This window comes from Phasianus colchicus, chromosome 4 (genome assembly GCF_987193195.1).
Source record: "Phasianus colchicus chromosome 4, bPhaCol1.hap1.1, whole genome shotgun sequence".
NCBI lineage: Eukaryota > Metazoa > Chordata > Aves > Galliformes > Phasianidae > Phasianus > Phasianus colchicus.
Window position 1 is genome coordinate 72,069,781 of NC_143439.1, and position 27,443 is coordinate 72,097,223.

Below are 27,443 nucleotides of genomic sequence, written 5' to 3' on the forward strand. Positions count from 1 at the left end.
GCACGCCATGCAGCTGAGCCATGGATCCACCTTCTGCTTCCATGCACCTCTGCAATGCTCCCACCTCCCACCTCCGTGCAACGACTCTACCTCCCTTTTCCATGCAGCTCTGAATGCATTCATCTCCTGTTTCCAAGCAACTTGGCAATGGATCCACCTCCCATCTCCCTGCACCTCTGCAACGGATCCACCTCCCCTCTCCCTGCACCTCTGCAATGCACCCACCTCCCCTCTCCATGCACCTTTGCAATGGATCCGCCTCTACTCTCCATGCAACTTAGCAATGGATCCACCTTCTGTTTCCAAGCAACTTTGCAAAGGATCCACCTCCCATCTTCATGTAATTCTGCAATGGATCCACCTCTGCTCTCCATGCAACTTTGCAATGACTCTACCTCCCTTTTCCAAGCAACTCAGCAACAGATCCATCTCCCACCTCCCTGCACCTCTGCAATGGATCCACCTTCCATTCCCACACAACTTAGCAATGGATCCACCTCTGCTCTCCATGCAACTTAGCAATGGATCCACCTCTGCTCTCCATGCAACTTAGCAATGGATCCACCACTTTCCATGCAGCTTTGCAGTGCATCCACCTCCCGTCTCCACGCAATTCTGCAATGGATCCACCTCTGCTCTCTGTACAACTTAGCAGTGGATCCACCCCCTGTCTCCATGCAACTCTGCAACGAATCCAGCTCTACTCCGTGCAACTTTGCAGTGCATCCACGTCCCACCTCCTGCACCCCGCGATGCGCCCACCCCCCGTCTCCAGGCACACAGCGGGTTGCACTGCGCAGCCCGGAGGAACAACCCCAGGCCTGGGGTCCTTCGGAGCCCTTTGCCCAGCAGCACCCATCGCTGCCCCCACCCCGGGTGCCCCCGCAGGGCTCAGCAGCAGCCCCGGCCCCCAGCCCTGCCCCCCCCAGCTGACACGCAGTGCTGCCCCCGCCGTCCCCATCACGCAGGGCTCTCCTGCCCACGGCTGCCCCTCTGCAAAGAGGAAGTGAGAGATGTTCCCCATCAGGAAAAGGGAACCTCGTGGGGAAAGCGAAACACGGGGAGAAGCGGGAGGGAAAGTCAGCAGGGCGCCCCAAAACCACGCAGTGTGCATGGGATGGGGGGGGGGCACGGCCTGGGGCTGATCCTGCTGGGGGGGCGGGAGCTGAGCTGCGCTGTGCTGTGATGGAACACACAAAAAAAGCAAACACAGGGAGACCAGCAGGGAGAACATCTGCGCCGGGGGTGCAATGGGGGTGCACAAAGGGTGCACGGAGAATGCACTGGGGGTGCATGGGGGATGAACAAAGGGTGCACTGGGGGTGCACAGGGGGTGCAAGGAGTATGAACAGAAGATGCACTGGGGGTGCACAGGGTGCATAAGGGGTGCATGGGGTGCACAAAGAATGCACTGGGGATGCACTGGGGGTGCACAAAGGATGCAGGGGGTTGCACAGGGGGTGCACTGGGAGTGCACAGAGTATGAACAGAGGATGCACTGGGGGGCACAGGAGGTGCAGAGGGGATGCAGGGGGTGCAGTGGGGGTGCAATGGGGATGCACTGGGGGTGCACAGAGGATGCAGGAGGATGCATAGGGGGTGCACAGGGGTGCAGTGGGGGTGCACAAAGAATGCACTGGGGATGCACTAGGGGTGCACTGGGGATGCAGGGGGGTGCACAGGGGGTGCAGTGGGGCTGCACAGAGGATTCAGGAAGATGTGGGGGGGTGCACAGGGCTGCAGTGGGGGTGCACAGAGGCCACGGGGTGGGGGCTCAGATGAAGCCATGCATGCAGTGAGCGCAGGGAGGTTGGGATGGGGCGGCCTGCAGGCAGCTGCTCCTTCTCTCCCCAGGAGGAATGCGGGCTGCCTTGTGCTGCTGAGATAAGGGGCGGCCCAGGGGCAGCCCAGGAATCCGGGCGTGTTGGGAGGGAGGAGGGCTGGGGGGGGGAAGCAAACACAGGGAGAGCAGCGGGGGGAACATCCAGCAGTGATGCAGCGCTGCAGCCCCTCTGCGTTGGGAACGGGGCGAAGTCCCCTCTGCAAAATGGGCCCATGTTGTGTGCGTGCAGGATGGCACTGGGTGGGGGGTTTGGGGCCCCCCCGGGTGTCACCTTACACAGCTGGGAGTGGAGGAGTGGGAAACACAAATAAATAAAAGCAGTCGTCCGTGGGGATGGCAGCAGAGCCCTGCGGTGTGGGCCTCTGAGTCAACAGCGGGGGGGGGGGGAGTGGGAAGGGGGGTCTGAACTGTGCTGTGTGGGGTGGGGGGGGATGGGGATGGTGGGGATATGGGGGTGGGGGATAGAAGAGTGTGGGGGTGGTGGGGATGTGGGGGTGATGGGGATACAGGGATGCTGGGGGGGTGGGGGGTGGGGAGCATGGAGGTGGTGGGGAGCATAGGGATGGTGGGTATGAGGGTGGTGGGGATATGGGGATGGTGGGGGTGTGGGGGGGCATGGGGACGGTGGGGGTGTGGGGATGGTGGGAGAGTGGGGTTGGTAGGGGATGTTGGAGGCCGAGGGATGGAGGGGGATATGAGAATGGTGGGGATATGGGGGTGGGGGGATAGGAGGATGGGGGGGTGCAGGGGGTGTGGGGGTGGTGGGGATACAGGGATGCTGAGGGGATGGGGGGGGTGGGAGGCATGGAGGTGGTGGGGATATGAGGGTGGTGGGGATATCGGGATGGTGGGAGTGTGGGGTTGGTAGGGGATGGTGGGGGGCATGGGGATGGGGGGGATATGAGGATGGTGGAGATATGGGGGTGGGAGGGATAGGAGGATAGGGGGTGCAGGGGGTGTGGGGGTGATGGGGATACAGGGATGGTGGGGGGTGGGGGAGTGGGGGCATGGAGGTGGTGGGGAGCATAGGGATGGTGGGGATATGAGGGTGGTGGGGATATGGGGACAGTGGGAGTGTGGGGTTGGTAGGGGATGGAGGGCGATATGAGGACGGTGGGGATTGGAAATGGTGGGGGTGTGGGGATGGTGAGGATATGAGGATGGTGGGGATGTGATGGGGGTGTGGGGATGGTGGGGATGTGGGGTCGGTGGGGGCTGGGGGGTGGCAGTGATGTGGGGGCAGTGGGGATGTGAGGATGGTGGGGATATGGAGGTGGGGGGGGTGGGGGGTGTTGAGGGGCATAAGGGTGGAGGGGGATACGAGGACGGTGGGGAGGTGGGGATGGGGGATACGGTGGGGATGGGGGGTGTGTGGAGGGGGTGGGGACGGTGGGCTGGTGGGCACATGGGGACGGTGGGGATGTGGGGATGTGGGGCCGTGAGGGTGGGGATGTGGGGTGGTGGGGCCGTGGGCGCCACAATGGAGGCTGTGGAGCAGCTCCGGGTTGAGCTGCGCTCATCTCAGGAAATCCCATTTGGGATTTGGTGTCTGAGGGAGGCTTGAAGCTCCACACGTGTAGAAGCAGACGGGGCTCTCAAGTGCGAAATCGATTAGCAGTGCACGGATCTGCTCTGCGCCTTTTGGCCGCTGATCCCGGCAGCACCATTAAGTGGGACTTAAATTATTTGTGTGAGCACGGAGGTTCCGTGCAATGCGATACGGCGCGGCCCGAGCGCTGCCTGCAGCTCACAGCGGGGCTCAATGGGGGCTGAGATGTGGGGTGAGGCCCAGCGCCTGCCGTGCCCCCACCCTGGGAACGTGGGGACCCCAGAGAGCCTCACATGGGGGAGGATCCCCGTTCCCATGAGAGGCTCTGAGAACAGCTTTGTGATTTGGGGATTCTTTCCGCTTTTTGCCGGAGAAAAGGGAGTTTCCACCAAAAGTGCTGACTTGAAAAGCTGAATGTTTGCTCGGAGAATTGATGAGGTTGTCTTTAAGGACCCAACCAACTAACCAACCCAACCAACCCAACCAACCAACCCAACCAACCAACCCAACAAACCCAACCCATCCCATCCCAACCAACCCAAATCAAACAAATCAACCCAACCCATTCCAATCAACCCAACCTGAATAACTCAACCCAACCAACCCAACCCAATCCAAGCATTCTGTGGTCCGGTGGTTTTTAACCAACCCAACTCACCAACTCCATGGTTCGATGATCTTTAAGGACCCTTCCAACCCACCCAACCCAACCCATCCCAACCACTCTGCAGTTCTATGGTCTTTAAGGACCCTTCCAACCCAACCATTCTGTGGTTCTGTGATCTTTAAGGACCCTTCCAACCCACCCAACCCAACCCAACCCAACCATTCTGCAGTTCTGTGGTCTTTAAGGACCCCTTCAACCCAACCATTCTGTGGTCTTAAAAGATGCTTCCAACCCAGCCTACCCAACCCAACCCATCCCAACCATTCTGCAGTTCTGTGATCTTTAACACAACCCAACCCAACCCAACCCAACCCAACCCAACCCAACACAACACAACACAACACAACACAACCACTCAGTGCTTCCCAGAATTTTAAGGTCCCTTCCACCCCAACCCGTCCAATGAAGAGAAATTGGCACAGTGGGGGATTTTTAAGCCCCCCGGCCCCTATGGGATGCCAGGACCTGAGGGCTGCTCTGAGCTGCAGGCAGAGCACAATGTGCTCCCATCAGCTCCGTGCTGCCCAGCCGTGCGGAGCCGCGCTGGGACGGCCGCTGTCAGCTCAATGTCCCCAACACGGCTCTCGTCTGCATCTCATTATGGGATGGCCGGGACGAGGCTGCGGATACACGCACGCCTCACAGCTCCCCTGTGTCCATCCAACATCGTTCTGCATTTTGCTCCTCGCTGTTCTGTGCTCACGCTTATCAGGATCTGAAACATCAGGACGGGGTGGGCAGAGGGGGGGCACGGCGTGCTGCTGGCTGTCTGGGGCTGGGCAGCACCGGGGGGGGCAAAGCGATCCCGTTTAGGTTCAGCTCATGGATGAGGAGCGCGGATGGGGCTGAGAGGTGGGGATTGAGGGTGGGGGTCAGGGATGGGGGTCAGGGATGGGGCTGAGAGGTGGGGGTCATGAAGGGGGTTCAGAGATGGAGATCATGGATGGGGATCAGAGGTGGGGATCGTGGACAGGGGTCAGAGATGGGGATCAGAAATGGGGATCATGGATGGGGATCACAGATGGAGATCAAAGATGGGGATCAGAGGTGGGGATCGTGGACAGGGGTCAGAGATGAGGGTCACAGGTGGGGGTCACAGATGGGGATCACAGATAGGTTCACGGATGGTTCCAGGGATAGGGCTCACAGATGGGGCTCAGGAATGGGGTCCATGGATGGGGTTCAGAGGTGGGGATCGGAGATGAGGATCAGAGATGGGGGTCATGGATGGGTTTATGGATGGGTCCCAGGGTTAGGGTTAGGGTTAGGGTTAGGGTTAAGGTTAGGCTCATGGATGGGGCTCAGGGACGGAGACTGGACATGGGGATCAGAGATGGGGACCAGAGATGGGGATTGGAGATGAGGTTCAGCAATTGGGTTCATGGATGGGTTTTAGGGACAGAGCTCATGAATGAGGTTCAGGGATGTGGCCACGGACGGAGCTCAGGGATGGGGCCATGGACATTTGGAATGGCACAGAAACGTTGCCATGGTGGCACCACCAAGGATTCAGGGGACCAAGGGACCCCCCCAGAACCCCCCCAGTCCCAAGGCGCTGACCCACAGCGACCACAGGAGCTGCTCTGCATTCTGCCCTCAGCCCCATTGCAACACAGCAGAAAGGATCTGGGCTCACTGTATTTTTAGCCACCCTCTCCCCGTGGTCCCACAGCGGCTCTCGGTCACAAAAAAGGTGCTGGAAAACCCCAAAGTGGGAGGAGGAGAGTGGGGAGCAGCGCTGGGATCCTGCCCTGCGCAATGCAAAAACGCTGTGAGCACAAAAACAGAAGGGCTGCAAAGGGCCACGGCTCTACGGGCTGAGGGCTGTGCTGGTGACCCAGCGTGGGGACACGGGAACCACCCAGCCCAGGCAGGGGAAGAGGAGAGGCCAGGAAGGAAGCTGGCATCAGCCGTAGGACAATGCGGGCCGGGGGGATGAAAGGGCTGAGAGCAGCTGGCGGCTTCCTGGGGAAGTGGGGAGAGCTGCTGCGTGGCTGAGGGGGTGCGTGGCTGTGCACGGCTGCGTGTGCATGGCTGGGTGTGCATGGCTGCGTGTGCATGGCTGTGTGTGCATGGCTGGGTGTGCATGGCTGCGTGTGCATGGCTGTGCATGGCTGGCTGTGCATGGCTGTGTGTGCACTGCTGTGCATGGCTGCGTGTGCATGGCTGTGTGTGCATGGCTGTGCATGGCAGTGCACAGCGGTGTGTGTGCATGGCTTTGTGTGTGTGTGCATGGCTGTGCCTGACTGCATGGCTGGGTGTGTGTGCATGGCTCTGCATGGCCGTGCGTGGCTGTGTGTGCATGCATGGCTGTGCACACGTGTCTGTATGTCTGCATGGCTGCAAGCACGCATGTGTCTGTACTCTGGCAGGCATGTACACGCGTGTGCGTGTGCGTGTGAGTGTGTTCTGCAGGAAAAGGGCGCGCTGCTCTCCGGGCTGCACACAGCTGCACTTCAGCTCTGCACGCCCAGGAGCTGCACGGGGCTGCAAAGCTGCAGGGCCGCCCGTGGCAACGCCAGCAGCATCCCAGCAGTGCAGCACAGCGATCCCACGGCTGTGGGGCCTCCCCACACCCCATCCCCACACCTCATCCCCATCCCCGAGGCGCGGCTCTGGCCGCCCGCCCACCCCCACCACGTGCGATGTGACCGCGGATGCCCCCCTCCGTTCCGGTGCTTTCCATCGCCCCGCCGTTCCCGTGGGAAGCTCTCAGGGGGTGATGGGAAAGGAGAGACGCCGTCCGTCCGGGTTTGGGGACCCCCCCCCCCATCTGGGGGTCCCCCCCGCCCCGAGTGGGGACCGCACCGCGCTGCGCTCCTCCTGCGTTTCCTGCGCCCGCCTCAATGGCCGGAAAGCGCTGCCTCAGCCCCAGGGAAGCGCACGCGGGCGTCACCCTCCGCCCATCTCTTCCCCTCCTCTTCCCCTCCTGATGGCTCTGCGGAGCCGAGAGCGCGCTGCTATGGGGCACGGCCGCGCACCAGCAGCAGGGCGCTGCTTTGGCTGCAAGAAATGGGATGCAGCGTGCGCACCGTGCGGCACGGGGTGTGTGCGTGCAGCACTGCACGAGCAGCACGAGGGGTGGAGGGTGCAGCGTGCACCCGGCGAGCAGCACAAAGAGGCTGCCATGTGAGCAGCACGAGGAGTGTGCCACATGCGCCCAATGAGCAGCACCAGGGGTGTGCCACATGCACCCTGTGAGCAGCACGAGGGCTGTGCCATGTGAGCAGCACGAGGGCTGTGCCATGTGCATTGAATGAGCAGCAGGAGGAGTGTGCCACATGTACCCCATGAGCAACACGAGGAGTGTGCAGTGTGAGCCCACTGAGCGGCACAAGGAGTGTGCCATGGGCACACTGAGCAGCACAAGGTGTGTGCCACACGCACCCCACAATCAGCACAAGACCTGAGCCACGTGCGCCCCATGAGCAACACGAGGAGTGTGCCACAAGTACCCAATGTGCAGCACAAGGGGTGTGCCAGGAGCACTGTGTGAACAACACAGTGTGTGTGCCACATGCACCCCTTGAGCAACATGAGGTGCGTGCCACGTGAGCAGCACGAGTGTGCCATGAGCACTGTGAGCAGCACAAGGAGTGTGCCACACGCACCCCACAATCAGCACAAGACCAGAGCCATGTGCACCCCTTGAGCAACATGAGGAGTGTGCCACGTGCACCAAGGTGCAGCACAAGAAGTGTGCCTCGTGCATCCCACAATCAGCACAAGACCTGAGCCATGCACACACCTTGAGCAACATGAGCTGTGTGCCACGTGAGCAGCACAAGGTGTGTGCCATGAGCACAGTGAGCAGCACAAGGTGTGTGCCACACGCACCCCACGATCAGCACAAGACCTGAGCCACGTGCGCCCCACAAGCAGCACGAGGAGTGTGCCACGTGCACCCAATGTGCAGCACAAGGGGTGTGCCTCGTGCACCCCACAATCAGCACAAGACCTGAGCCACATGAGCCCCACAAGCAACATGAGGAAAGTGCCACGTGCACCAAGGTGCAGCACAAGAAGGATGCCATGAGCACCCAGTGAGCAGCACGAAGCGTGTGCCATGTGCACCCTGTGAGCAGCACAAGGGGTGTGCCACACACCCCACAAACAGCACAAGACCTGAGCCACGTGTGCCCCACGAGCAGCACGAGGAGTGTGCCATGTGAGCAGCACAAGGTGTGTGCCATGTGCGTGCCGTGAGCAGCACGAGGATTGTGCCACGTGCACCCTGTGAGCAGCACTGTGACACAGTTGGGGACACGCTGGGAGCCCCTCGAGGACCCCCAGCCACGCGCTGTGCCCACACGAGCGGTGAGAACGCGGTGCCCGAGGGTGGCACAGAGCACGGTGACACCGATGGCGCACGCTGGGGTCTCCATTTGGGGGCTCTGTCGGTGCATTTCGGCTCTGCCGGTGGGGCCGGGGGGGTCGGAGCACAGAAGGGGATTTTACCTGGGGGAAAAGCTGCGCGGAACAGCCGCTGGGGGGGGTTGGAAAGGGCTCCGGGTGCCCCCGCTGCACGGCCGCCGTGCTCCCACCCAGCGTGGGGAGGCCGAGCGGAGGTTTCCGTCCCGGCCCGGCCCTGCCTCCTCCCCGCTCCCACATCTGCAGCTGGAATTGCAATTTGAAGCGCTGCCGGGGGGGCCGGGAGGGAGAGGGGCGCGGGGGGAGGCAGCGCGGGGCGGCGGGCGCGGGGCTGCAGGCGGAGGGCAGCGCTGAGTGGCGGCTGCGCCCGGGGACCCCCGGCATAGAGGTGGGTGAGCGCTGTGGGGGTGAAGGGACGGGGGGTGAGGGTGGCACGGGGGGGGCGGGGGTGTCACGGCTCGGAGGCGCGGCTGGGACGTGGGGAAGGTGGGTTTGTCTCTAAGCCGGAGCTGGGGGGGTTTGAGGAGGGGGACACGGGTGGGAGTGGGGATCGCTGCTCTGTGCGCCCCGCAGCCACCACGGCCCTGCGCTCAGTGCGGGGACAGCGCCGTGAGCCGTGGGGACAAACAGTGTGGAGGGGGCTGATTGGGGGGAGCACGGAGGGGGCTGATAGGTGGGTCCCGCTGGCGCTGCCCGGTGGCGGCACGCAGCGCTCGGTGCCAGGGGCGTCGCAGCAGTGACAGTGGGACGAGGGGGGGAGGAGGGGGCTCCCACAAAACCCCCAGCGGGGAATTCAGGCCCCCCTTCCCGACCCCACAGCGGCCCTAAGACCCCCGCGGGGCCCCCACAGCGAACCGCCCCGCTGTCCCCGTGCCGCACACCGTGCGCGCAGCCCCGGCCCCGCTGCTTCCCACCGCGTTTCCTCTCCCCATTTCCCCGAGTCGCTGCAGAAAAGGAAATGGCAGAAGGCGCTCGGAACCCTCCGCCGCAGTGCGAGGGGAGCTGGGGGGGGGGGGGTCCCACGACCACGGGGGGGGCGGGATGTGGGGCCTCAACTCTGCGTCCTGGAGGGGTGGGGGTGGGGAAGGGTCCGTGCGCCCATGGGGTGTGCGCAGCGTTATGGGGGCACCGCCGTGGGGACAGAGGAGGGGGACACAGAAGCTGCCCCTGCATGGCGCCATCGGGGTCCCTAGGGCTGCCCCCCCCCCCCCAAACTCTCCCTACCCCTCCGAACCCCCCTCAGCCGTGGCTGCAGAGCGCCCGGCCCCAAGAAACGCGGTTCCCTCCCTCGGAAGGGGAGAACGTTGGTGGGACGGCGCTGAGCTCACGGCCAGCCCCGCGCCCCATTGCACCCCACCGCCGTCCCCGCTCCTGCGGGGTCCCAATGAGTCTTTGAAGGGAGGGGAGGGGGGATGAGTCCGGCTCCCCCCCCCCTCCGGTGACAGCCGTGTTTTCCCCCCCCCCACCCGCCCAGCGCGCTCTCGGTGTTCCGCAGGTGGCGGCGATGGCGACGCTGTTGGAGCCCGACGTGCGGGGCCTCCGTGGCGGTAAGGCAGCGGGGCGGGCAGGGGGGGCCGCCTCCCCCCTTCCCCACCCCCCCTTCCAGCCGGCTGCTGACGCTCGGAGCCCCCCCCGCACCCCTAATGAGCCGCTCTCCCCCGCGCCCCATAACCAGAACCAGCTGCGGCCGCGAAACCCGACGCCGCTCCGGCAGCGGCCCCACAGCGCAACCCCCCCCCCTCACCCCCCTCAACTTCCCACCCCCGCAGCCCCCGCGCCCCACACAACGCCCCCCCCCCCCCCCAACTCCCCCCTCCCACCCCGGAGCATCGCTCTCCGCCCCCGGGGCGCCTTTGGGGCGCTGCGCCGTGAAAAGCCCCCCCGCAGCCCACTCCAAAGAGCCCCCCGCCCCCGCCGAGCCCCCCCCTCCCGGGGGCCGTTCCCTTTTGGCAGGGATCAAATATTCATGCCGCAGACACGGATACAGGGAAAGGCACTTATAGGGCCGCGGGGGGGGCGCGGAGAAGTCCCCCTCACCCCGCGGTCACCGCGTTTGGGGGTCCCGGAGCGCTGCGCTCGGGGGAGTTCGGGGGGGTCACGGCCGGCCGGCCGTCGCTCTGTGCGGGTGATTAATGAAGCCCTGCGCTAATTGGAGCCGCGTGCCAAGTGGGAGTGCGGGGTCGGGGGCCGCATCGGGGATCCGCACAGCCTCCCCGACGGGCGCGGGACCCCCCCCCCCCCAGAGGGGAGCACCGCATCCCCGACCCCGGCAGGGAGATCGGGAGATCGGGGATGGGGGCGGGACGAGGGGGGGTCCGCAGGTGGGTGGCTGTGCTGCGTCTCCAGGTGCCAACGGGGAGCGCTGCCCCACACCGACCCCCCCCGGCTCTCCGGGGGCAGCGCACGACTGGTGCAGCATCGCCCCACTGACACCTTCCCAGTCACCGGTGAGGGAACGGCGGGGGTGGGGACGTGGGGGGACGGGGGGGCAGGGGGAGATGGGGATACGGGGACATGGAAACAGGGGGACATGGGGGGACATGGGGGGACAGGGACATGGGGACAGGGACATGGGGATATGGGGACACAAAGACATGGGGACAGGGGGACAAAAGGACATGGGGACATGGGGGCATGGGGGGACAGGGACATGGAGACAGGGGGACTGGGGGACATGGGGAGACAAGAACATGGGGACACGGGGGCATGGGGGCATGAGGATATGGGGATATGGGGACATGGGGGGACAAGGACATGGGGACATGGGGGCATGGGGATATGGGGATATGGGGACACAGGGACAGGGGGACATGGGGACACGAGGACACAGGGTCATGGAGACATGGGGATGTGGATGCAGGGACATGGGGATGCAGGGACTGGGGGACATGGGGACACAGGGACATGGAGACATGAGGACATGGGACACGAGGACGTGTGGACACAGGGACACGGGGACACAGGGGAACCAGCCGATGGGCACTGGGTGGCCCCAAGCTCACAGCCATTGGGGTTCGGATGCGGGGCAGCAGCAGCCCTATGGCACAGAGGGGGTCGGCCCTGGGGGGGCTCTGCCCGCACCCCCCAGCGCTGCCCCCATCCCCGTGGCAGAGGAGCGATGCCCACACAGCCCCGTCCTTTGCTGTGGTGGTGGCCATCGACTTCGGCACCACGTCCAGCGGCTACGGCTTCAGCTTCTGCAGCGACCCCGAGGCCATCCACATGATGAGGTAACGGGGCTGCAGGGGGGGGGGTCCTGTGCCAACATGGGCCTTCGTGTGCCATCATGGGCCACCATGGCCCTCCATGTATCACCGTGTGCTTCCATGTGCCACCGTGTGCCACCATGGGCTTCCATGGGTCTCCATGTATCACCATGTGCCTCCATGTACCACCATGGGCCACCATGGGTCTCCATGTGCCTCCATGTGTCACCATGTGCCACCATGTGCCTCTGTGTGCCACCATGGACCCCCATGGGCCTTCATGTGCCACCATGGTCCTCCATGTACCACCATGGTCCTCCATGTACCACCATGTGCCTCTGTGTGCCTCCATGGGCCACCATGTGTCTCCATGTGTCTCCATGGGCCTTCATGTGCCACCATGGTCCTCCATGCATCACCATGTGCCACCACGTGCCTCTGTGTGCCTCCATGTCCCACCATAAGCCTCCATGTGTCACTATGGGCTTCCGTGCATCTCCATGTGCCACCATGTGCATCCATGTGCCATCATGTACCTCTATGTGTCACCATGGACCTCCATGGTCCTTCATGTGCCACCATGGTCCTCCATGTACCACCATGTGCTTCCATGTACCACCATGTGCCTCTGTGTGCCACTGTGTGCCACCATGTGCCTCTGTGTGCCACTTTGTGCCACCATGGGCTTCCATGGGCCACCGTGGGCCACCATGTGCCTCTATGTGCCACCATGGTCCTCCATGTGCCACCATGAGTCTCCATATGCCTCCATGTGCTACCATATACGTCCGTGTGTCACCATGGGTCACCATGGGTCTCCATGTACCTCCATATGCCACCATGTGCCACCATGGGCTTTCAGGGGTCTCCATGTGCCACCATGTGCCTCTGTGTGCCTCCATGGGCCACCATGGGTCTCTGTGTGTCCCCATGTGCTACCATGTACCTCCATGTGTCACCATGGGCCACCATGTGTCTCCATGTACCATCATGGTCCTCCATGCATTGCCATGTGCTTTCATGTGCCACCATGTGCCACCATGTGTCTCCATGTGTCTCCATGTCCCACCATGAGCCTCCATGTGTCACCATGGGCCACCACGTGCCACACCGTGCCATGCAACTCTGTGCTGTGTTGCACTGTGCAGAGCTGTGCTGCAATGTTGTGCAGTGCTGCGTTGTGCTGCACTGTGCTGTGCTGTGCCATGCCATGCTGGGCTGCATTGTGCAATGCCGTGCAGTGCTGTGATGTGCAATGCTGTGCCATGCTGCATGCCAATGCCATGCAGTGCTGTGATGTGCAATGCTGTGCTGTGCAATGCCATGCCGTGTAATGCCATGCTGTGCAATGCTGTGCTGTGCAATGCTGTGCTGTGCAGTGTTGTGCCATGCAATGCAGTGCTGTGCTGCACTGTGCAGTACTGTGCTGTGCAATGCTGTGCTGTTCAATGCAGTGCTGTGCTGCACTGTGCAGTGTTTGCTGTGCAATGCTGTGCTGTGCAATAGTGTTGTGCTGCACTTTGCAATGCTGTGCCATGCAATGCTGCCCTGTGCTGTGCAGTGCCATGCAGTGCCGTGCTGCACTGTGCAATGTTGTGCTGTTCAATGCTGTGCTGTGCGATGCAGTGCTGTGCCATGCCATGCAGTGTCGTGCTGCACTGTGCAATGCAGTGCTGTGCTGTGCAGTGCTGTGCTGTGCAGTGCTGTGCTGTGCAGTGCCATGCTGCACTGTGCAATGCCATGCCATGCAATGCAGTGTCGTGCTGCACTGTGCAATGTTGTGCTGTGCAATGCAATGTTGTGCTGTGCAATGCAGTGCCGTGCAATGCAGTGCCGTGCAATGCAGTGCCGTGCTGCCCTGTGCAATGCTGCATCGTGCAATGCAGTGTTGTGCTGCGCAGTGCTGCCCTGTGCAATGCTGTGCTGTGCAATGCTGTGCCATGCAGTGCAGTGCCATGCTGCCCTGTGCAATGCTGTGCCCCACAGCAGCTCAGCACCCCCCGCTCCCAATTGCAGGAAGTGGGAAGGCGGGGACCCTGGGGTGGCCAACCAGAAGACCCCCACCTGCCTGCTGCTCACCCCCAGCGGCGCCTTCCACAGCTTCGGTTACGCCGCGCGCGACGCCTTCCATCGCCTGCAGCCCGAGGAGGCGCAGCGGTGGCTCTACTTCGACAAGTTCAAGATGAAGATCCACGGCAGCAGCGTGAGAGCCGGGCCTGCAGCGCTGCACGGGGGGCCGGGGGGACGGGCAGCCGGGGGGGGCAAAAACTGGGGGGTGCCGAGCTGCGGGGTGTGGATGTGGGGGGCACAGAGGTGGGGAGAACCGAGCTGGGGAGCGTTGAGTTGGGAAGAACCAACCTGGGGGGTCGGACGTGGGGGGGCTGCTGATATGGGGAGAAGCAGCCGGGGGCACAGACGGGGGGGCACGGAGATGGGGAGAACCAACCTGGGGTGCACGGACACGGGGGGCACGGAGGTGGGGGCGCAGATGTGGGGGCGCTGAGCTGGGGGGCACGGAGTGGGGAGCAGGGAGTTGGGGAGAACCAACCTGGGGGGCACAGACTTGGGGGGCAGAAACATGGTGGCACAAACATGGGAAGAACCACCCTGGGGGGGCACAGATATGGCGGGCACGGAGATGGGGGCACAAATATGGGGAGAACCACCCTGGGGGGTACAGATATGGGGGGCACTGAGCTGGGGGGGGCACAGACATGGGGGGCACGGAGATGGGGAGGACCAACCTGGGGGGCACAGACACGGGGGCACAAATTTGGGAAGAACCACCCTATGGGGCACTGAGCTGGGGGGGGCACAGACATGAGGGAGCACAGACATGGGGGGGCACGGAGATGGGGGCACAAACACGGGGAGAACCACCCTGGGGGGCACAGATATGGGGGGCACTGAGCTGGGGGGCACACACATGGGGGGCACAGAGATAAGGAGGACCAAGCTGGGGGCACAGATATGGGGGGCACTGAGCTGGGGGGCACAGACAGGGGGTGAACCAATCTGGGGTGCTCAGATGTGGAGGGCACAGATATGTGGGCACTGATGGGGGGGCACTGAGATGGGGAGAACCAATCTGGGGCATACAGACGTGGGGGCACTGAGCTGGGGGGGCACAGGGAGGGGGGGCACAGACATGGGGTGAACCAATCTGAGGAGCACTTTTGTGGTGAGCAGGAATTGGGGGGCAAAAACCTGGGAGGGCACTGAGCTGGTGAGGGGGGGGTGCAGAAATGGGGGCACTGAGCTGGGGAGAACCGAGCTGGGGGGCATAGATATGGGGGGCACAGAGATGGGGGGCACAGATACGGGGGCACAGAGATGGGGGGGCACCTACCTGGGGGGCACAGAGTTGGGGGCACAGAGATGGGGGGCACAGAGATGGGGGGCACAGAGATGGGGACACAAAGATGGGGGGCACCAGCCTGGGGGGCACAGAGATGGGGGGGGCACAGATATGGGGGGTACAGAGATGGGGGGCACAGGGATGGGGGCACCAACCTGGGGGGCACAGAGATGGGAGAACAGAGATGGGGGGGCACCAACCTGGGGGGTACAGAGATGGGGGGCACAGAGATGGGGTCACCAACCTGGGGGGCACAAATCTGGGGGCACAGAGATGGGGGGGCACCAACTGGAGGGCACAGAGATGGGGGGGACACTGAGCTGGGTGGGGGCACGGAGCTGTGGGGCCATTTGGGGTCACCCCATCAGAGACATTTGGGAGCAGCAGCTGCAGGAGTACGGGATGGGGCCGGCTGTGTGGGATGGGGGCACGGCAGCTTTTGGGGTGGGTATCGGTGGGGGGGGGGCACAGCAGCTTTTGGGGTGGGTATCGGTGGGGGGGGGGCACAGCAGCGCCCTGCCCCCCCTGCAGGACCTGAGCGTGAGGACGGAGCTGGAAGCTGCCAACGGCAGGAAGGTGGCGGCGCTGGAGGTGTTCGCCCATGCGCTGCGCTTCTTCAAGCAGCACGCCGTGCAGGTGGGGGGCACGGCGTAAGGCGGGGGGGCACCAAAAAGGGGGGGAGGCACCGGGGGTCCCAGCCAGCCCCCCTGTCCTGCAGGAGCTGAGGGAGCAGAGCCCGGCGTTGCCAGAGAGCGGGGCCATCCGCTGGGTGCTCACCGTGCCGGCTGTATGGAAACAGCCTGCGAAGCTGCTCATGAGGGAGGCGGCGTATAGGGTGAGGGGGGGTGGGGGGGTGGGGGGTTGGGGATACAGGTGGGGATGGGGTGGGAACAGGGGGGGAGTTGGGAAAGGGTTGGGGATGGATTTGGGAATAGAGATGGCACTGGGCATGGGATGGGGATGGGGATGGGGATGGGGATGAGGTGGGATTAGGATGGGGATGGGATGGGATGGGATGGGATGGGATGGGATGGGATGGGATGGGATGGGATGGGATGGGATGGGATGGGATGGGATGGGATGGGATGGGGATGAGGTGAGATTAGGATGGGGATGAGGATGAGGATGGGGATGGGATGGGATGGGATGGGGGTGGAGAAGAGGGTGGGATGGGGATGGGGATGGGGATGAGGTGGGATTAGGATGGGGATGGGATAGGATGGGATGGAGACGGGGTGGGGATGGGGTGGGGATGGGGATGGGGATGGGATGGGATGGGATGGGATGGGATGGGATGGGATGGGATGGGATGGGATGGGATGGGATGGGATGGGATGGGGGTGAAGAAAGGGATGGGATGGGGATGGGGATGAGGTAGGATTAGGATGGGGATGAGAATGAGGATGGGGATGGGATGGGATGGAAATGGGGATGGAATGGGATGGGGGTGGGGATGGGATGGTGTTAGGGATGGGGATGGGATTAAGATGGGAATGGGGATGGGATGAGGATTAGGATGGGGATGGGATGGGATTGGAATGAGGATTGGATGGGATGGGATCAGATGGGATGGGATGAGGTGGGATGGGATGGGATGGGATGGGATGGGATGGGATGGGATGGGGCGGCACAGGCCGAGAGCAGTCACAGCCATGACTTCGGGCTGTGGCAGCAGCAGCGCAGCTCGGTGGGGACACACGGAGCAGCCAATGCCCACTGACCCCCTGCCCCCCAGGCCGGCCTGGTGCCCCCCGAGCGCCCCGAGCAGCTGCTGATCGCACTGGAGCCCGAAGCCGCCTCCATCTACTGCAGGAAGCTGCGGCTGCACCAAGTGCTGGAGCTGGGCTGCGCCGCCACAGACTGCGGGGAGGGGGGGGGCAGCACCATCGAGGGCAGCTTCAGGCAGGGTGGGTGGCACCGGGGGCGCTGCGGGGGGGGGCAGTGGGTGGGTGTTGGTTGGGTGCCATTGGGGTGGGTGGCACTGGGTGGGTGTCAGTGGGGTGAATGGCACAGGGTGGGTGGCACTGGGTGGGTGTCAGTGGGATGGGTGTCAGTGGGGTGGATGGCACTGGGGTGGGTGCCATTGGGGTGAATGGCACAGGATGGGTGTCAGTGGGGTGGGTGGTACAGGGTGGGTGCCATTGAGGTGAATGGCACAGGGTGGGTGGCAATGGGGTGAGTGTCTGTGAGGTGAATGGCACAGGGTGGTGGCACAGGGTGGATGTGAATGGGGTGGGTGTCAGTGGGGTGAATGGCACAGGGTGGGTGGTACTGGGTGAGTGTTGGTTGGGTATCATTGGGGTGGGTGGCACTGAGGTGGGTGGCACTGGGTGGGAGCCCTTGGGGTGGATGTCAATAAGGTGGGTGTCAATGGGGTGGGTGGCACTGGGTGGGTGCCATTGAGGTGAATGGCACAGGGTGGGTGGCATTGGGGTGAAAATGGGGTGGGTGGCAATGGGGTGGGTGTTGGTTGGGTGCCATTGGGGTGGGACTCATTGGGGGGTCACAGGGTGGGTGGCGTTGGGGTGGATGGCACTGGGGTGTGTATGGGGTGGGTGCCAACGGGGTCCCCCCCATGGATCACCGTGATGCCCCTTGGCCCTGTTGGGGGGGGGGGGGGCACAGGGGGTCCCCCAGCGCTGTTTGTGCGGTTGCTCTGCGTTACCGCCGGGGGGGGGGGGGGGGCACATCAGGGAGGGATCGCAGTGGGGTTGGGTTGGGTGGGGGTCCCACACCTCTGACCCCCCCCCCCCACCTCACGCCCCCCGTCCCGCAGCCCGAGAGCAGCTGCGGCGCTCCCGGCACAGCCGGACGTTCGTGGTGGAGGCGGGGATGGGGGAGATTTGGGCGGAACTGCGCGAAGGTACGGAGCGGGGGGGGGGCTGGAAGGGTTGTGGGGGGGTCCGTGGTCCGATATTCCTTTTGGGGGGTGGGAGATGGGGGCGGGGGGGTCCCCACCGATGGGGTTCTTGGCTGGCCGCAATCACTGCAGCGGCACTCTGCTTCCACCCCCCCAAAGGCAAAAACTTTCTCAAAGTGTTTTCAGCTGGAAAAACAGGCAATAGAGGGCTGGATGGGTACATTGATATGGGGGGTGAGTCCCCCCTACCCCCCCACTCGGGGGTCGCCGCCCCCCCCCCCACGCCCCGGTCGCCGCCCGCAGGGGATCGCTACATCGTGGCGGACTGCGGGGGGGGCAGCGTGGACCTGACCGTGCATCAGATCGAGCGGCCGCAGGGAACGCTGAAGGAGCTCTACAAGGCGTCGGGTGCGGGCGGGGGGCGCGGGGGGGCGGGCTGTTATCGCGGGTTCCAACCCCCATCCCTCCTGCAGCATCGCTGCGTGGAACCGCACGGGGGCGGCGGAGCGCAGAGCGGGGATCACGGCGGGACCGCAGCGCCCACTGCCGGCTGCGGGAGGGGGGCGGGGGGGGGAAGATAGGGGGAGATGGGGATGGGGGATATGAGGGGGGTGGGGGGAGATGGGGATGCAGGGATATGGGGGGGATGGGGGGAGATGGGGATGGGGGAAATGGGGGGAGATGGGTATGGGAGGAGATGGGGTGGGGGGATATTGGGGGGATGGGGGGAGATGGGGGGGGTGGGAGGATATGGGGATGGGGGGAGATGGAGGGATATGGGGATGCAGGGATATGGGGGGGGATGGGGGGAAATGGGGGAGATGGGGGAAGATTATTGGGGGAAATGGGGATGGGGGGAGATGGGATATGGGGATGGTTGTGTATGGGGGGGAATGGGAGGATATGGGGATGGGGGGATATGGGGATGGGGGGATATCGGGGGGATGGGGGGAGATGGGGGGACATGCGGATGGGGGGGAATAGAGGGGAAAGGGAGATTATGGGGGGATGGAGGAGATGGGGGTCATCTGGATGGGGGTCATAGAGGGGACATGGGGGGACAGGGGTGATGGAGGGGACGGGGGGACATGGAGGGACAGGGATGGGGGGTAGTAAAGAGGACGGGGGTTATGGGGGGATGGAGGAGACGGGGGTCATCAGGATGGGGGTCATAGAGGGAATATGGGGGGACAGGGGTGATGGAGGGGACGGGGGACATGGGGGGTCATAGGGATGGGGGGGGAATAAAGGGGAAAGGGAGATTATGGAGGGGACGGAGGGGTCATGGGGGGACAGGGGGGACGTGGGGGTTGGGGGATTGGGGAGGCTGGAGGGAATGGGGGGTTATAGGGCCCGATCCGGGGCCGCCGCTGCCCCAACGCCCCAAGCGTCACCCAGAGACCCCCATTGGGGCAGAGCCCCCCTTACGGGCCCGAGGACCCCCTGACACCCCCACCCCATCGCCAGGGGGTCCCTGCGGCGCCGTGGGGGTGGACGTGGCCTTCGAGCAGCTGCTGTGCCGCATCTTCGGGGCGGATTTCATGGCCAGCTTTAAGGCTCAGCGCCCGGCAGCCTGGGTGGATCTCAGCATCGCCTTCGAGGCTCGGAAACGCGCGGCCGCCCCGTCGCGCTGCGCCCCCGTCAACATCTCCCTGCCCTTCTCCTTCATCGACTTCTACCGCAGGCACCGCGGGCACAGCGTGGAGACGGCGCTGCGCAGGAGCGAGTGAGCGCCGCGACGTGCCGGGGGGGGTCCCGCCTTAAGGGGGGGTGGGAGCGGAGCCGCGGGGGGTTTGGGGGCTGTAGGGCGGCCCCGGACGTTGCCCGTCCCGTAGCGTGAAGCTGGTGAAGTGGTCGTCGCAGGGAATGCTGCGGGTGTCTGCGGACGCCATGAGCGAGCTGTTCCAGCCCACCGTCACCTCCATCGTCCAACACATCGGTATGGGGGCACCCCAAAAAGGGGGGGGGGCTCTGAGCACCGTGCGGGGCTGTGAATGGGCACCTGTCACAACCGGGACCCCCCAGGGTGGGTACCCAAAGTGGGTGCCTCCCACAGCCACATTGAAATGGGCACCCAGCACGGGTACCCAAGGTGGGTAACCAGCACGGGTAGCCAACATGGGTAACCAGCATAGGAACCCAACAGGGGTACCCAGCATGGGTAACCAACACGGGTAACCAATGTGGGCACCCAGCATGGGTAACCAACATGGGCACCCCAACATGGGCACCCAACATGGATAACCAATATGGGCACCCAGCATGGGCACCCACCACAGGTAACCAACATGGGTAACCAACATCGGTACCCAACGTGGGTAACCAACATGGCTAGCCAACATGGGTAACCAACACAGGTAACCAACACAGGTACCCCCTACAGCCACACTGAGATGGACACCCAGTAGGGTTACAGGGGTGCAGGGTACAGAGGGATGGGATGCAGGGGGATGGGGGCAGCTCATCTGGGTCCCCCCTACAGCCACACTGTAGGGTGCCCACGTCGTGCCTTATTCCCCCCCGGCATCGTGTGGGGTTGAGGCTGGGAGCCGCAAGCAGCCCCAGATGGATGTGTGGGGTTGGGGGGGAAGGAGGAGGGATGGAGGGGGGTGGAGGAGCCAACCTGGAGGGACGTGCAGGGGTGGGGGCATATGGGGATGAGTGGGGCGGGGTGGGGATGTGGGGTGGGTGGGGGTAAGGATGGAGGGCGACGGGTGCAGGAGGTGGGTGCAGAGGTACAGTGGGATGGGATGCAAGGGGGTGGGGGTGCAGGGAGACAGGGATGCAGGGGGATGCAGGGGAATGGGGGATGGGGTGTAGGGGGACAGGGAAATGGGATGCAAGGGTGCATGTGCAGGGGTCGGGGGTGCAGGGAGACAGGGATGCCAGGATGCAGAGAGATGGGGTGTAGGGGTACAGGGGTGCAGGGAACAGTGGGATGGGATGCAGTGGGGTGGGGGTGCAGGGAGACAGGGATGCAGGGGGACAGGGATGGGGTGCAGGGAACAGGGGTGCAGGGTACAGTCAGATGGGACAGGAGGATGGGTTAGGATGCAGCGGCTCAGTGGTGCAGGGAGGAGGGGTGCAGGGGGATAGGAATGCAGGGGGCAGGGATGCAGAGGAATGGGATGTAGGGGATGGTGATGCAGGGGTGCAGGGAGATGGGGATGCAGGGGGAAAAGGGTGGAGGGGGATGGGGTGCAGGGGGATGGGGAGACCAGGATACAGGGGGAATGGGGGCAGAGTATGGTGGGATGGGATGCAGGGGGACAGGGAGATGGGGTGTAGGGGGACAGGGGTGCAGAGGGATGGGATGTAGGGGGACAGGAGTACAGCAGCCAGTGGGGCAGGGAAACAGGGTTGCCAGGATGCAGAGGAATGGGGGTGTAGGGGGATGGGGGTGCAAGGGGACAGGGAGATGGGGATGGGGTGCAGGGGGACAGGCGTGCAGGGTGTAGTGGGGTGGGATGCAGGGACAGGGGGAGGGGGTGTAGGGGGCAGCTGCAGAGGGACAGGAGTGCAGGGATGCAGGGGCAGGGATGGAGGGGGATGGGGTGCAGGGGGATAAGATGCAGGGAATGGGATGCAGGAGGATGGGGGTGCAGGGGATGGGATGCAGGGGATGGGATGGGATGCAGGGGATGGGGCTGCAGATGGATGGGATGCAGGGGATGGGGGCAGACGGGGACCCCCATCCCTGAGCCCGCACCGCCGTCCCGCAGACGCCCTCCTGAAGCGTCCCGAAGTTCGGGGCGTGAAATTCCTCTTCCTGGTGGGCGGCTTCGCCGAGTCGGCCGTGCTGCAGCGCGCCGTGCAGGCGGCGTTGGGCACCGCGTGCCGCGTGCTGATCCCGCAAGACGCGGGGCTGAGCATCCTGAAAGGCGCCGTCCTCTTCGGCCTCGACCCCACCGCGCTGCGCGTCCGCCGCTCCCCCCTCACCTACGGCGTCGGGGTGCTCAACAAGTTCATAGAAGGGAAACACCCGAGGGAGAAGCTGCTGCTGAAGGACGGCCGGCGATGGTGCAGCGACGTCTTCGAGAAGTTCGTCTGCGCGGAGCAGTCGGTGGCGCTGGGGGAGGTGGTGCAGCGCAGTTATTGCCCCGCGCGCTCCGGGCAGCGCAGAACCGTCATCAATATCTACAGCTGCGCCCGGGATGACGTGCTGTTCATCACCGAGCCGGGGGTGAGGAAATGCGGCACCGTCAGCCTGGAGCTGCCCGAGCTGGGGGGGGTCGGGGAGCGCAGGGAGATCCGCGCCAGCATGCAGTTCGGGGACGCGGAGATCAAGGTGACCGCCGTGGACGTGAGCAGCGCCAGGACTGTGAGGGCCACCATCGATTTCCTGAGCGACTGAGGGCGGTGGGGCGTGGGGAGGAGGCGACGGGGGCTGGGGGGCGACGGCTGGGCGCCCCTCGTCGCTCCGTGGGGGCAGAGAGCGAGCGCGCAACCGCGCAGCCCAATTGTTCTGCTGCGCCGCGTCTCCGGGACCCACAGCCTGCAGCCCGTTTGTTCTGCAGCCCCACATCTCTGAGTTCCATATCCATAACCCCACATCTTGGAGTTCCACACCCTGCAGCCCCACATCTCCGGGTTCCACATCCTGCAGCCCATGCGTTCTGCAGCCCCACATCTCTGAATTCCACACCTTATCAGCCCCACATCTTCAGGTTCCACACCCCATAGCCCCACATCTCTGAGTTCCATACCTTACAACCCTACATCTCTGGATTTCACACCCTGCAGCCCCACATCTCCAGGTTCCACATCCTGCAGCCCATGCATTCTGCCCCACATCTCTGGGTTTCCCACCCTGCAGCCCCACATCTCCGGGTTTCCCATCCCGCAGCCCCACATCTCTGGATTTTACACCCTGCAGCCCCACGTCTCTGGGTTCCACATCTCCAGGTTTCCCACCCTGCAGCCCCACATCTCCATTGGGGTGAAGGCACGCTGAGCCCCAGCGCGTGTTCAGCTGACATTTATTATTTACTTTCCTCGAGCTCTTTGTTTCGTACCCAACCCACACATACCCACAGCTGTATATATATATATCTATATATTTATATATGTATAGGCACATACAGCCTCCTGCTGCTTTCCCAACCCAACGCTTCTGCTCCGTGCGCTGGGGGGGTCGGGAAGGGAAAAGCAAAACCAGGGGGAGGGTGAAGGAGAATGGAGGCAGCAATGGGGGGGGGGGGGGCACAGAACCAGGGGTCCCCTGAGGTCACAGCTCAGCTCCAGCCCACAGGAGGGGAAGTCGGACCCTGGGGGGGGGGGATCAGCAGGAGGGAAGCAGCAGTACAGCAGCAAGGAGAGCCCCCTCAGCCCCCCAGCCCCACACACGGTGCTCAGGGCTCTGGGAAGAGCAGCCGTGGGGCTGGGGATAGGCACGCGTGGGGGCTCGGGGGGAGCAGCCACAGCCCCACGGCAGCCGTGGCGCAGAGCAGTGGGGGTCCCACCGATGCTCAGGGAGGGGGGGTCCGTCCGCAGGAGGGTGCAGGGTGGAGTTAATCAAAGCCGTGCCAGTCGCTCTGCTCCGAGTCGTACTCCAGCTCAGCCCCCACGCAGCGCACCCCGTCCAGCAGCATCGGGGTGCCGTGGTGTCGGTCTGCGGGGCGGGGGGGGGCAATGGGAACGGGCACGGGGGGCACATCCCATTCACTGTCCTCCCATCAGCATGGGGGAGAGCTGGGTCTACTCACGGGGTTGTACTGGGAGGGCACTGGGCTGCCAGGTCTACCCACTGGGTTGTACTGGGAGGGCACAACTGCCAGGTCTACCCGTTGGGTTGCACTGAGGAGGTGCCATGCTTTCAAAAACCAACCCACGCAAAGCCCACAGAAGTTGTGCTTCCCAGACCCCACCAAAGCCCCAGACACGAATCCCAGATGGATGCCCTCAGCCCTTACCCATGACACGTGCTTGCACCACCACCTTAAGGCAGGAGCCATCTCCGGTCTCACTGGCCAGGAGCATCTCCTCCTTCAGCACACCCTCCTTGTGAGCCGTGTACTCACACCTCACACTGTAGCCTGGATACGAGGAAATACAACCACAGAGATGTGGCACTGGGGGGAGATGGTGAGCGGGCACAGTGTGTGGGGGGGAATCTCAGAGGTGTTCTCCAACCCCAGCACTCTGCTGGGGGTCACCCCGTGCCCATGGATGGGCAGGGATGGGGTTGGGGTCTTTACCTTCCGGCACCGCAGTGACACTGAGGACTTTGAGGTTGGGGTTGGGGAGTGGCAGAGCACACACGTCCCTCCCCAGCCGCTGCGATGGGGGCAGCAGGAAGGTGATCTCATACTTGTGCAGGATCTTCAGGAAGCCGACCTGGAGGGGCACAGCGGCTCTTGGGACCGAATCCCCACCCCACAGCCCCTCCCGTGGTGTAAGGACCCCCGAGAGCCATCAGCCCCGGGTAAGAACCCACTGGGGGCACCTCCAGCAGCCACACAGTGACCCCAAAGGCAGCGGTGCAGAACCCCGTGGGGACAGCAGGGGACATCCCTCAGCCTGGGTGATGTGAGGACACCAACCCTGTAATGTGAGCGCAGCGACTGTGCCACCAGGGCCTGGGCACCGTGCGTAGGGCACACGTGGCACCCCCAGCACCCACAGCCACTGCTGAGTGACTGCTGAGCTGCGGCCCCAAAGGGGATTTCGCACCACCCTGCTCCACGTGGCACCACGGAGCCCTTTGTTTCTTGAAGGAAGGGGTTGGGGCTCCACGGTGCAGCCTTGGGGACACCTGGCCCCCCGCTCCTCCCCTGCCAGGACCCCGCAGCGCAGCACCGCTCCCCACACCCCTGCCAGGACCTTGACGAGGACGTGGCCGTCCCTCTCCTGCGTCACCATCACGGCCGAGTCTCTCAGCTTCTCATCGAAGTGGACGTGGCCGGGGTTCCCCTCGCTGGGTTGGCTGGGGGCGAAGCGCACGGCGCCCGCCTTGGCCTTGCTGCCTGTGTGGGGATTGGGAAAACAGCTCCTCCAGCAGCACCCCGACAACTCAGCCACCCCCAGGGGCACCAACGGCACACAGGGGGACCCCTCTCCAGGCTCCGCTCGGGGGAGGACCAAAGCAAGCAGCCCCCAAAGTGCTGCCGCGCTGCAGTGGAACGCCGCGCCCAGATCCCCATTGTGCCCAGGAGGGACGGAGCCCCCCGGAACCAAAGCCCCCTCCCTGGCGTGGCCGCCCGCCCATCTGGCAGCAGGCAGTGAGCAGATTGCCTCCCGCTTAAAGAAAAGGCTCTTTGTGCTGCAAACGGCGGCAATGCAGATTTAACAACTCGGCATCGTCGGGGTTGGCAGGGAGTGCTGAGCCCTGGGGGGGCAGAGGGGGAGCGGGGAGGGGATGGGGACCCCGATGCAGCCCCCCACCCCAACACGCAGCTGCGTGTTTGCAATGTAATATAAAGCCCAGGGGGGCACAGAGCGTGGCACGAGGGCTGCCAAGGTGGCCAAGGTGCCAGCGTGTCTGTGGGGATGCGGCCACGGGGAGCCATCGGGGAAGTGCCACCCAGCACCGGGTTTGTCCCCACAGCCCCCAAAAGCATCCGAATACCCAACGGGGGGCACAACCCGAACGGCTGGGCAGGGCTGGTCGGGGTCGTGCCAGCACTGAAACGGGATGGGGGTGCGCTGGAACCACGTGCCCTGAGCGCACCGAGCGGCACCGAGTGCCAACTGCACCCCCTGCTCCAGCAGTGCGTGGGGCAGAGCGGAGCCACTCAGGGCTGTTCTGTCCCACCCAGGGCTCAGGGACTGCAGGAGCCCCACCAGCCCCCCGGGTGCCAACCACCCTCCCATGCCCCACAGGCAGCACACAGCAGGCATTGCCACTTCGCATCCAGAGCCACGGTGCAGCCCAGCACCGAGTGCCACCCTCCGGCACGGCGTCCCCAAGCGAGGGGCTGCCCCAGCACAGGGGGGTCTGCCCCCTCCGAGGGATTTTGGGGCACAGAGACCCCCCAGAGAGGACGAAGCCCAGCGCCGGCGAGCGCTCTGCCTTCAGGCGTCACCTGCAAGCGGTGCCACCGAGCAGCAGGTGACACAACCGCGGTGCCACCCTGAGGGGCAGCGGGGCGCAAAGGAGCAGCAGTGACGCCCCAGCCCGGCGGGGGGGGCAGCGTGGGGACGCAGCGCTCGCTCACCTTTGTTGGCTGCAGCCATGGCTCCGCCGTGCTCGCTCAGCTCTGGGCTGACCGTGGGGCTCAGCGGCGGCTCCGGGCCATGGGGGGGGTGGGGGGGGGTGCACAGCACCTGGGGGAGGGGGGAGGAGAGTGAGGGGGGGCACCGTGCCTCAGTTTCCCCACGTGCCCCACGCTGGAGCGCGCCGGCAATGGGGCACGGGAGCGTGGATCTCGCGTTGCTCCCAGCACCTGCAGCACGGATTGGGGGGGGGGGGGGGGGGATCCTCCGTGCGGGCCGTGGGAGCAAAGGGGCCACGGAAAGGGACTGCGACCCCCAGGCAGCCCAGCCCTGAGCCCCACAACGACCCCACGGAGCCCGCCCTGCTCCGGCCCAGGGGCAGCAATGGGGGCACGGCGGCTGCGGGGAGGGCGGCCCATAGGGGTGGGTGGGGGCAGTAATGGGAAAAAAGAGAGAAAAAAAAATGAAAAGAAAGAGGAAAAGAAAGGAAACGGGGTAAGAAAAGAAGAAGGAAAGGGAGAAATAAAAAAGGGGGAGAAAGGGGAAAGAATGGGGAGAAGAAAAAAGAAGAAAGGCAAAAAAGGGGAAACGTGAGAAACGATGCGAGTGGGGGAATAAAAGAAAAACAAAAGGGAGGGGAAAGGAAAAATAAAGGAGGGAGGGAAGAATAAGAACGGAATAAAAGCGAAAGAAAACGAAAATAAAGGAAATGGAAAAAAGAAGAAGAAGAAGAAATGCAGGGGCGATGCCCCAATAAATGCCCCAATAAATACCCCAGTAAATACCCCAATAAATACCCCAATAAATACCCCAATAAATACCCCAACAATTCCCGCGCCGCTCCGCGCCCTCTCACCGCCGCGTCCCGGTCGCTGCCCGCTTCCCACTACCGGGACCCGCCCCCGCCCTCCTATTGGTCCGTCAGAGGTTCGGCCACACCCCCCGTGTTTCCATTGGTCCGCCGCTCGGCGGTCACGCCCCTCCCGCCACTCCCATTGGCTCCGACTCCCCAGCGTCCCTCCGGCCGGGTCGCAGCCGGTGGGCGGGACTGACGGATGGGGGCGTGGCGAGAGGACGGCAGCCAATGAGGAACGAGTGGGCGGGGCATCGGGCGGCAGGTGGCGAGCGGGGGTCCCTCCCCGGGCGGCGCGGTTGCCGTGGGAACGGCCCTCCGAGGCCTCGGCTGCGGGGCTCCGTACAAAAATAGCGGGCTGGGAGCGGGCGGGAAAAGCGAAGCCTCCACGGGCCGCCAGCGGCCACATTTGGCCCCGCCGTGCTCAGGCAGCGGCACCCCTGGGAGCGGCTCCCTCCTGCAGCGCACGTCCGCAGGCGGGGAGGGGATGGGGGGGATGGGGGGACACGGAAGGCGTGGAAGGGCGCGGAGGGCATGGAGGGGATGGAGGGGATGGAGGAGCACGGAGGGGATGGAGGGCAT

General features: G+C 64.2%; 2 protein-coding genes across 6 annotated transcripts; one reads left to right on the forward strand and one right to left on the reverse strand.

Moving 5' to 3' along the window:
- The first annotated feature begins 8,563 nt into the window (after positions 1-8,563).
- Positions 8,564-22,904, forward strand: HSPA12B (heat shock protein family A (Hsp70) member 12B). Of its 3 annotated transcripts, none has more exons than XM_090139966.1 (13): positions 8,564-8,818; positions 9,905-9,977; positions 10,777-10,877; positions 11,542-11,660; positions 13,653-13,839; positions 15,526-15,630; positions 15,713-15,829; positions 16,730-16,901; positions 17,771-17,857; positions 18,158-18,262; positions 19,322-19,580; positions 19,690-19,793; positions 21,577-22,904. In XM_090139966.1, the coding sequence occupies exons 2-13, from the start codon at positions 9,935-9,937 to the stop codon at positions 22,206-22,208; spliced, it is 2,031 nt and encodes a 676-aa protein (XP_089996092.1). In that variant the 5' UTR covers positions 8,564-8,818; positions 9,905-9,934; the 3' UTR covers positions 22,209-22,904. The 3 variants fall into 3 exon arrangements, with proteins under 3 accessions (XP_089996092.1, XP_089996090.1, XP_089996089.1); XM_090139964.1 differs by having other exon boundaries at positions 9,926-9,977; XM_090139963.1 differs by lacking the exons at positions 8,564-8,818; positions 9,905-9,977 and having other exon boundaries at positions 10,330-10,877; positions 21,577-22,903.
- Positions 22,905-22,950: 46 nt separating this feature from the next.
- Positions 22,951-27,371, reverse strand: ADISSP (adipose secreted signaling protein). 3 transcript variants are annotated; one of them, XR_016466262.1, is made up of 7 exons: positions 26,830-27,371; positions 26,011-26,119; positions 24,677-24,819; positions 24,052-24,190; positions 23,767-23,889; positions 23,560-23,650; positions 22,951-23,465 (listed from the first exon to the last, which is right to left on the reverse strand). XR_016466262.1 is itself a non-coding variant. In XM_090139967.1 (6 exons), the coding sequence occupies exons 1-6, from the start codon at positions 27,268-27,270 to the stop codon at positions 23,365-23,367; spliced, it is 1,056 nt and encodes a 351-aa protein (XP_089996093.1). In that variant the 5' UTR covers positions 27,271-27,371; the 3' UTR covers positions 22,951-23,364. The 3 variants fall into 3 exon arrangements, 2 of the variants coding, with proteins under 2 accessions (XP_089996093.1, XP_089996094.1); XM_090139967.1 differs by lacking the exon at positions 23,560-23,650; XM_090139968.1 differs by lacking the exons at positions 23,560-23,650; positions 26,011-26,119; positions 26,830-27,371 and adding an exon at positions 25,585-25,983 and having other exon boundaries at positions 24,677-24,822.
- Positions 27,372-27,443: the final 72 nt, after the last annotated feature.

Bases quoted from the DNA above. Each gene is read 5' to 3' on its own strand.
- HSPA12B (XM_090139963.1), top strand. From the start codon at position 10,563: ATGAAGCCCTGCGCTAATTGGAGCCGCGTGCCAAGTGGGAGTGCGGGG. The intron at 13,840-15,525 runs GTGAGAGCCGGG...CCCCCCCTGCAG, and splicing joins TGAAGATCCACGGCAGCAGC to GACCTGAGCGTGAGGACGGA. The intron at 18,263-19,321 runs GTGCGGGCGGGG...CCCCATCGCCAG, and splicing joins GGAGCTCTACAAGGCGTCGG to GGGGTCCCTGCGGCGCCGTG.
- ADISSP (XM_090139967.1), bottom strand. From the start codon at position 27,270: ATGTGGCCGCTGGCGGCCCGTGGAGGCTTCGCTTTTCCCGCCCGCTCC. The intron at 24,820-26,010 runs GTGAGCGAGCGC...ATCCCCACACAG, and splicing joins CATGGCTGCAGCCAACAAAG to GCAGCAAGGCCAAGGCGGGC. The intron at 23,890-24,051 runs GTAAAGACCCCA...CCTCGTATCCAG, and splicing joins TGTCACTGCGGTGCCGGAAG to GCTACAGTGTGAGGTGTGAG.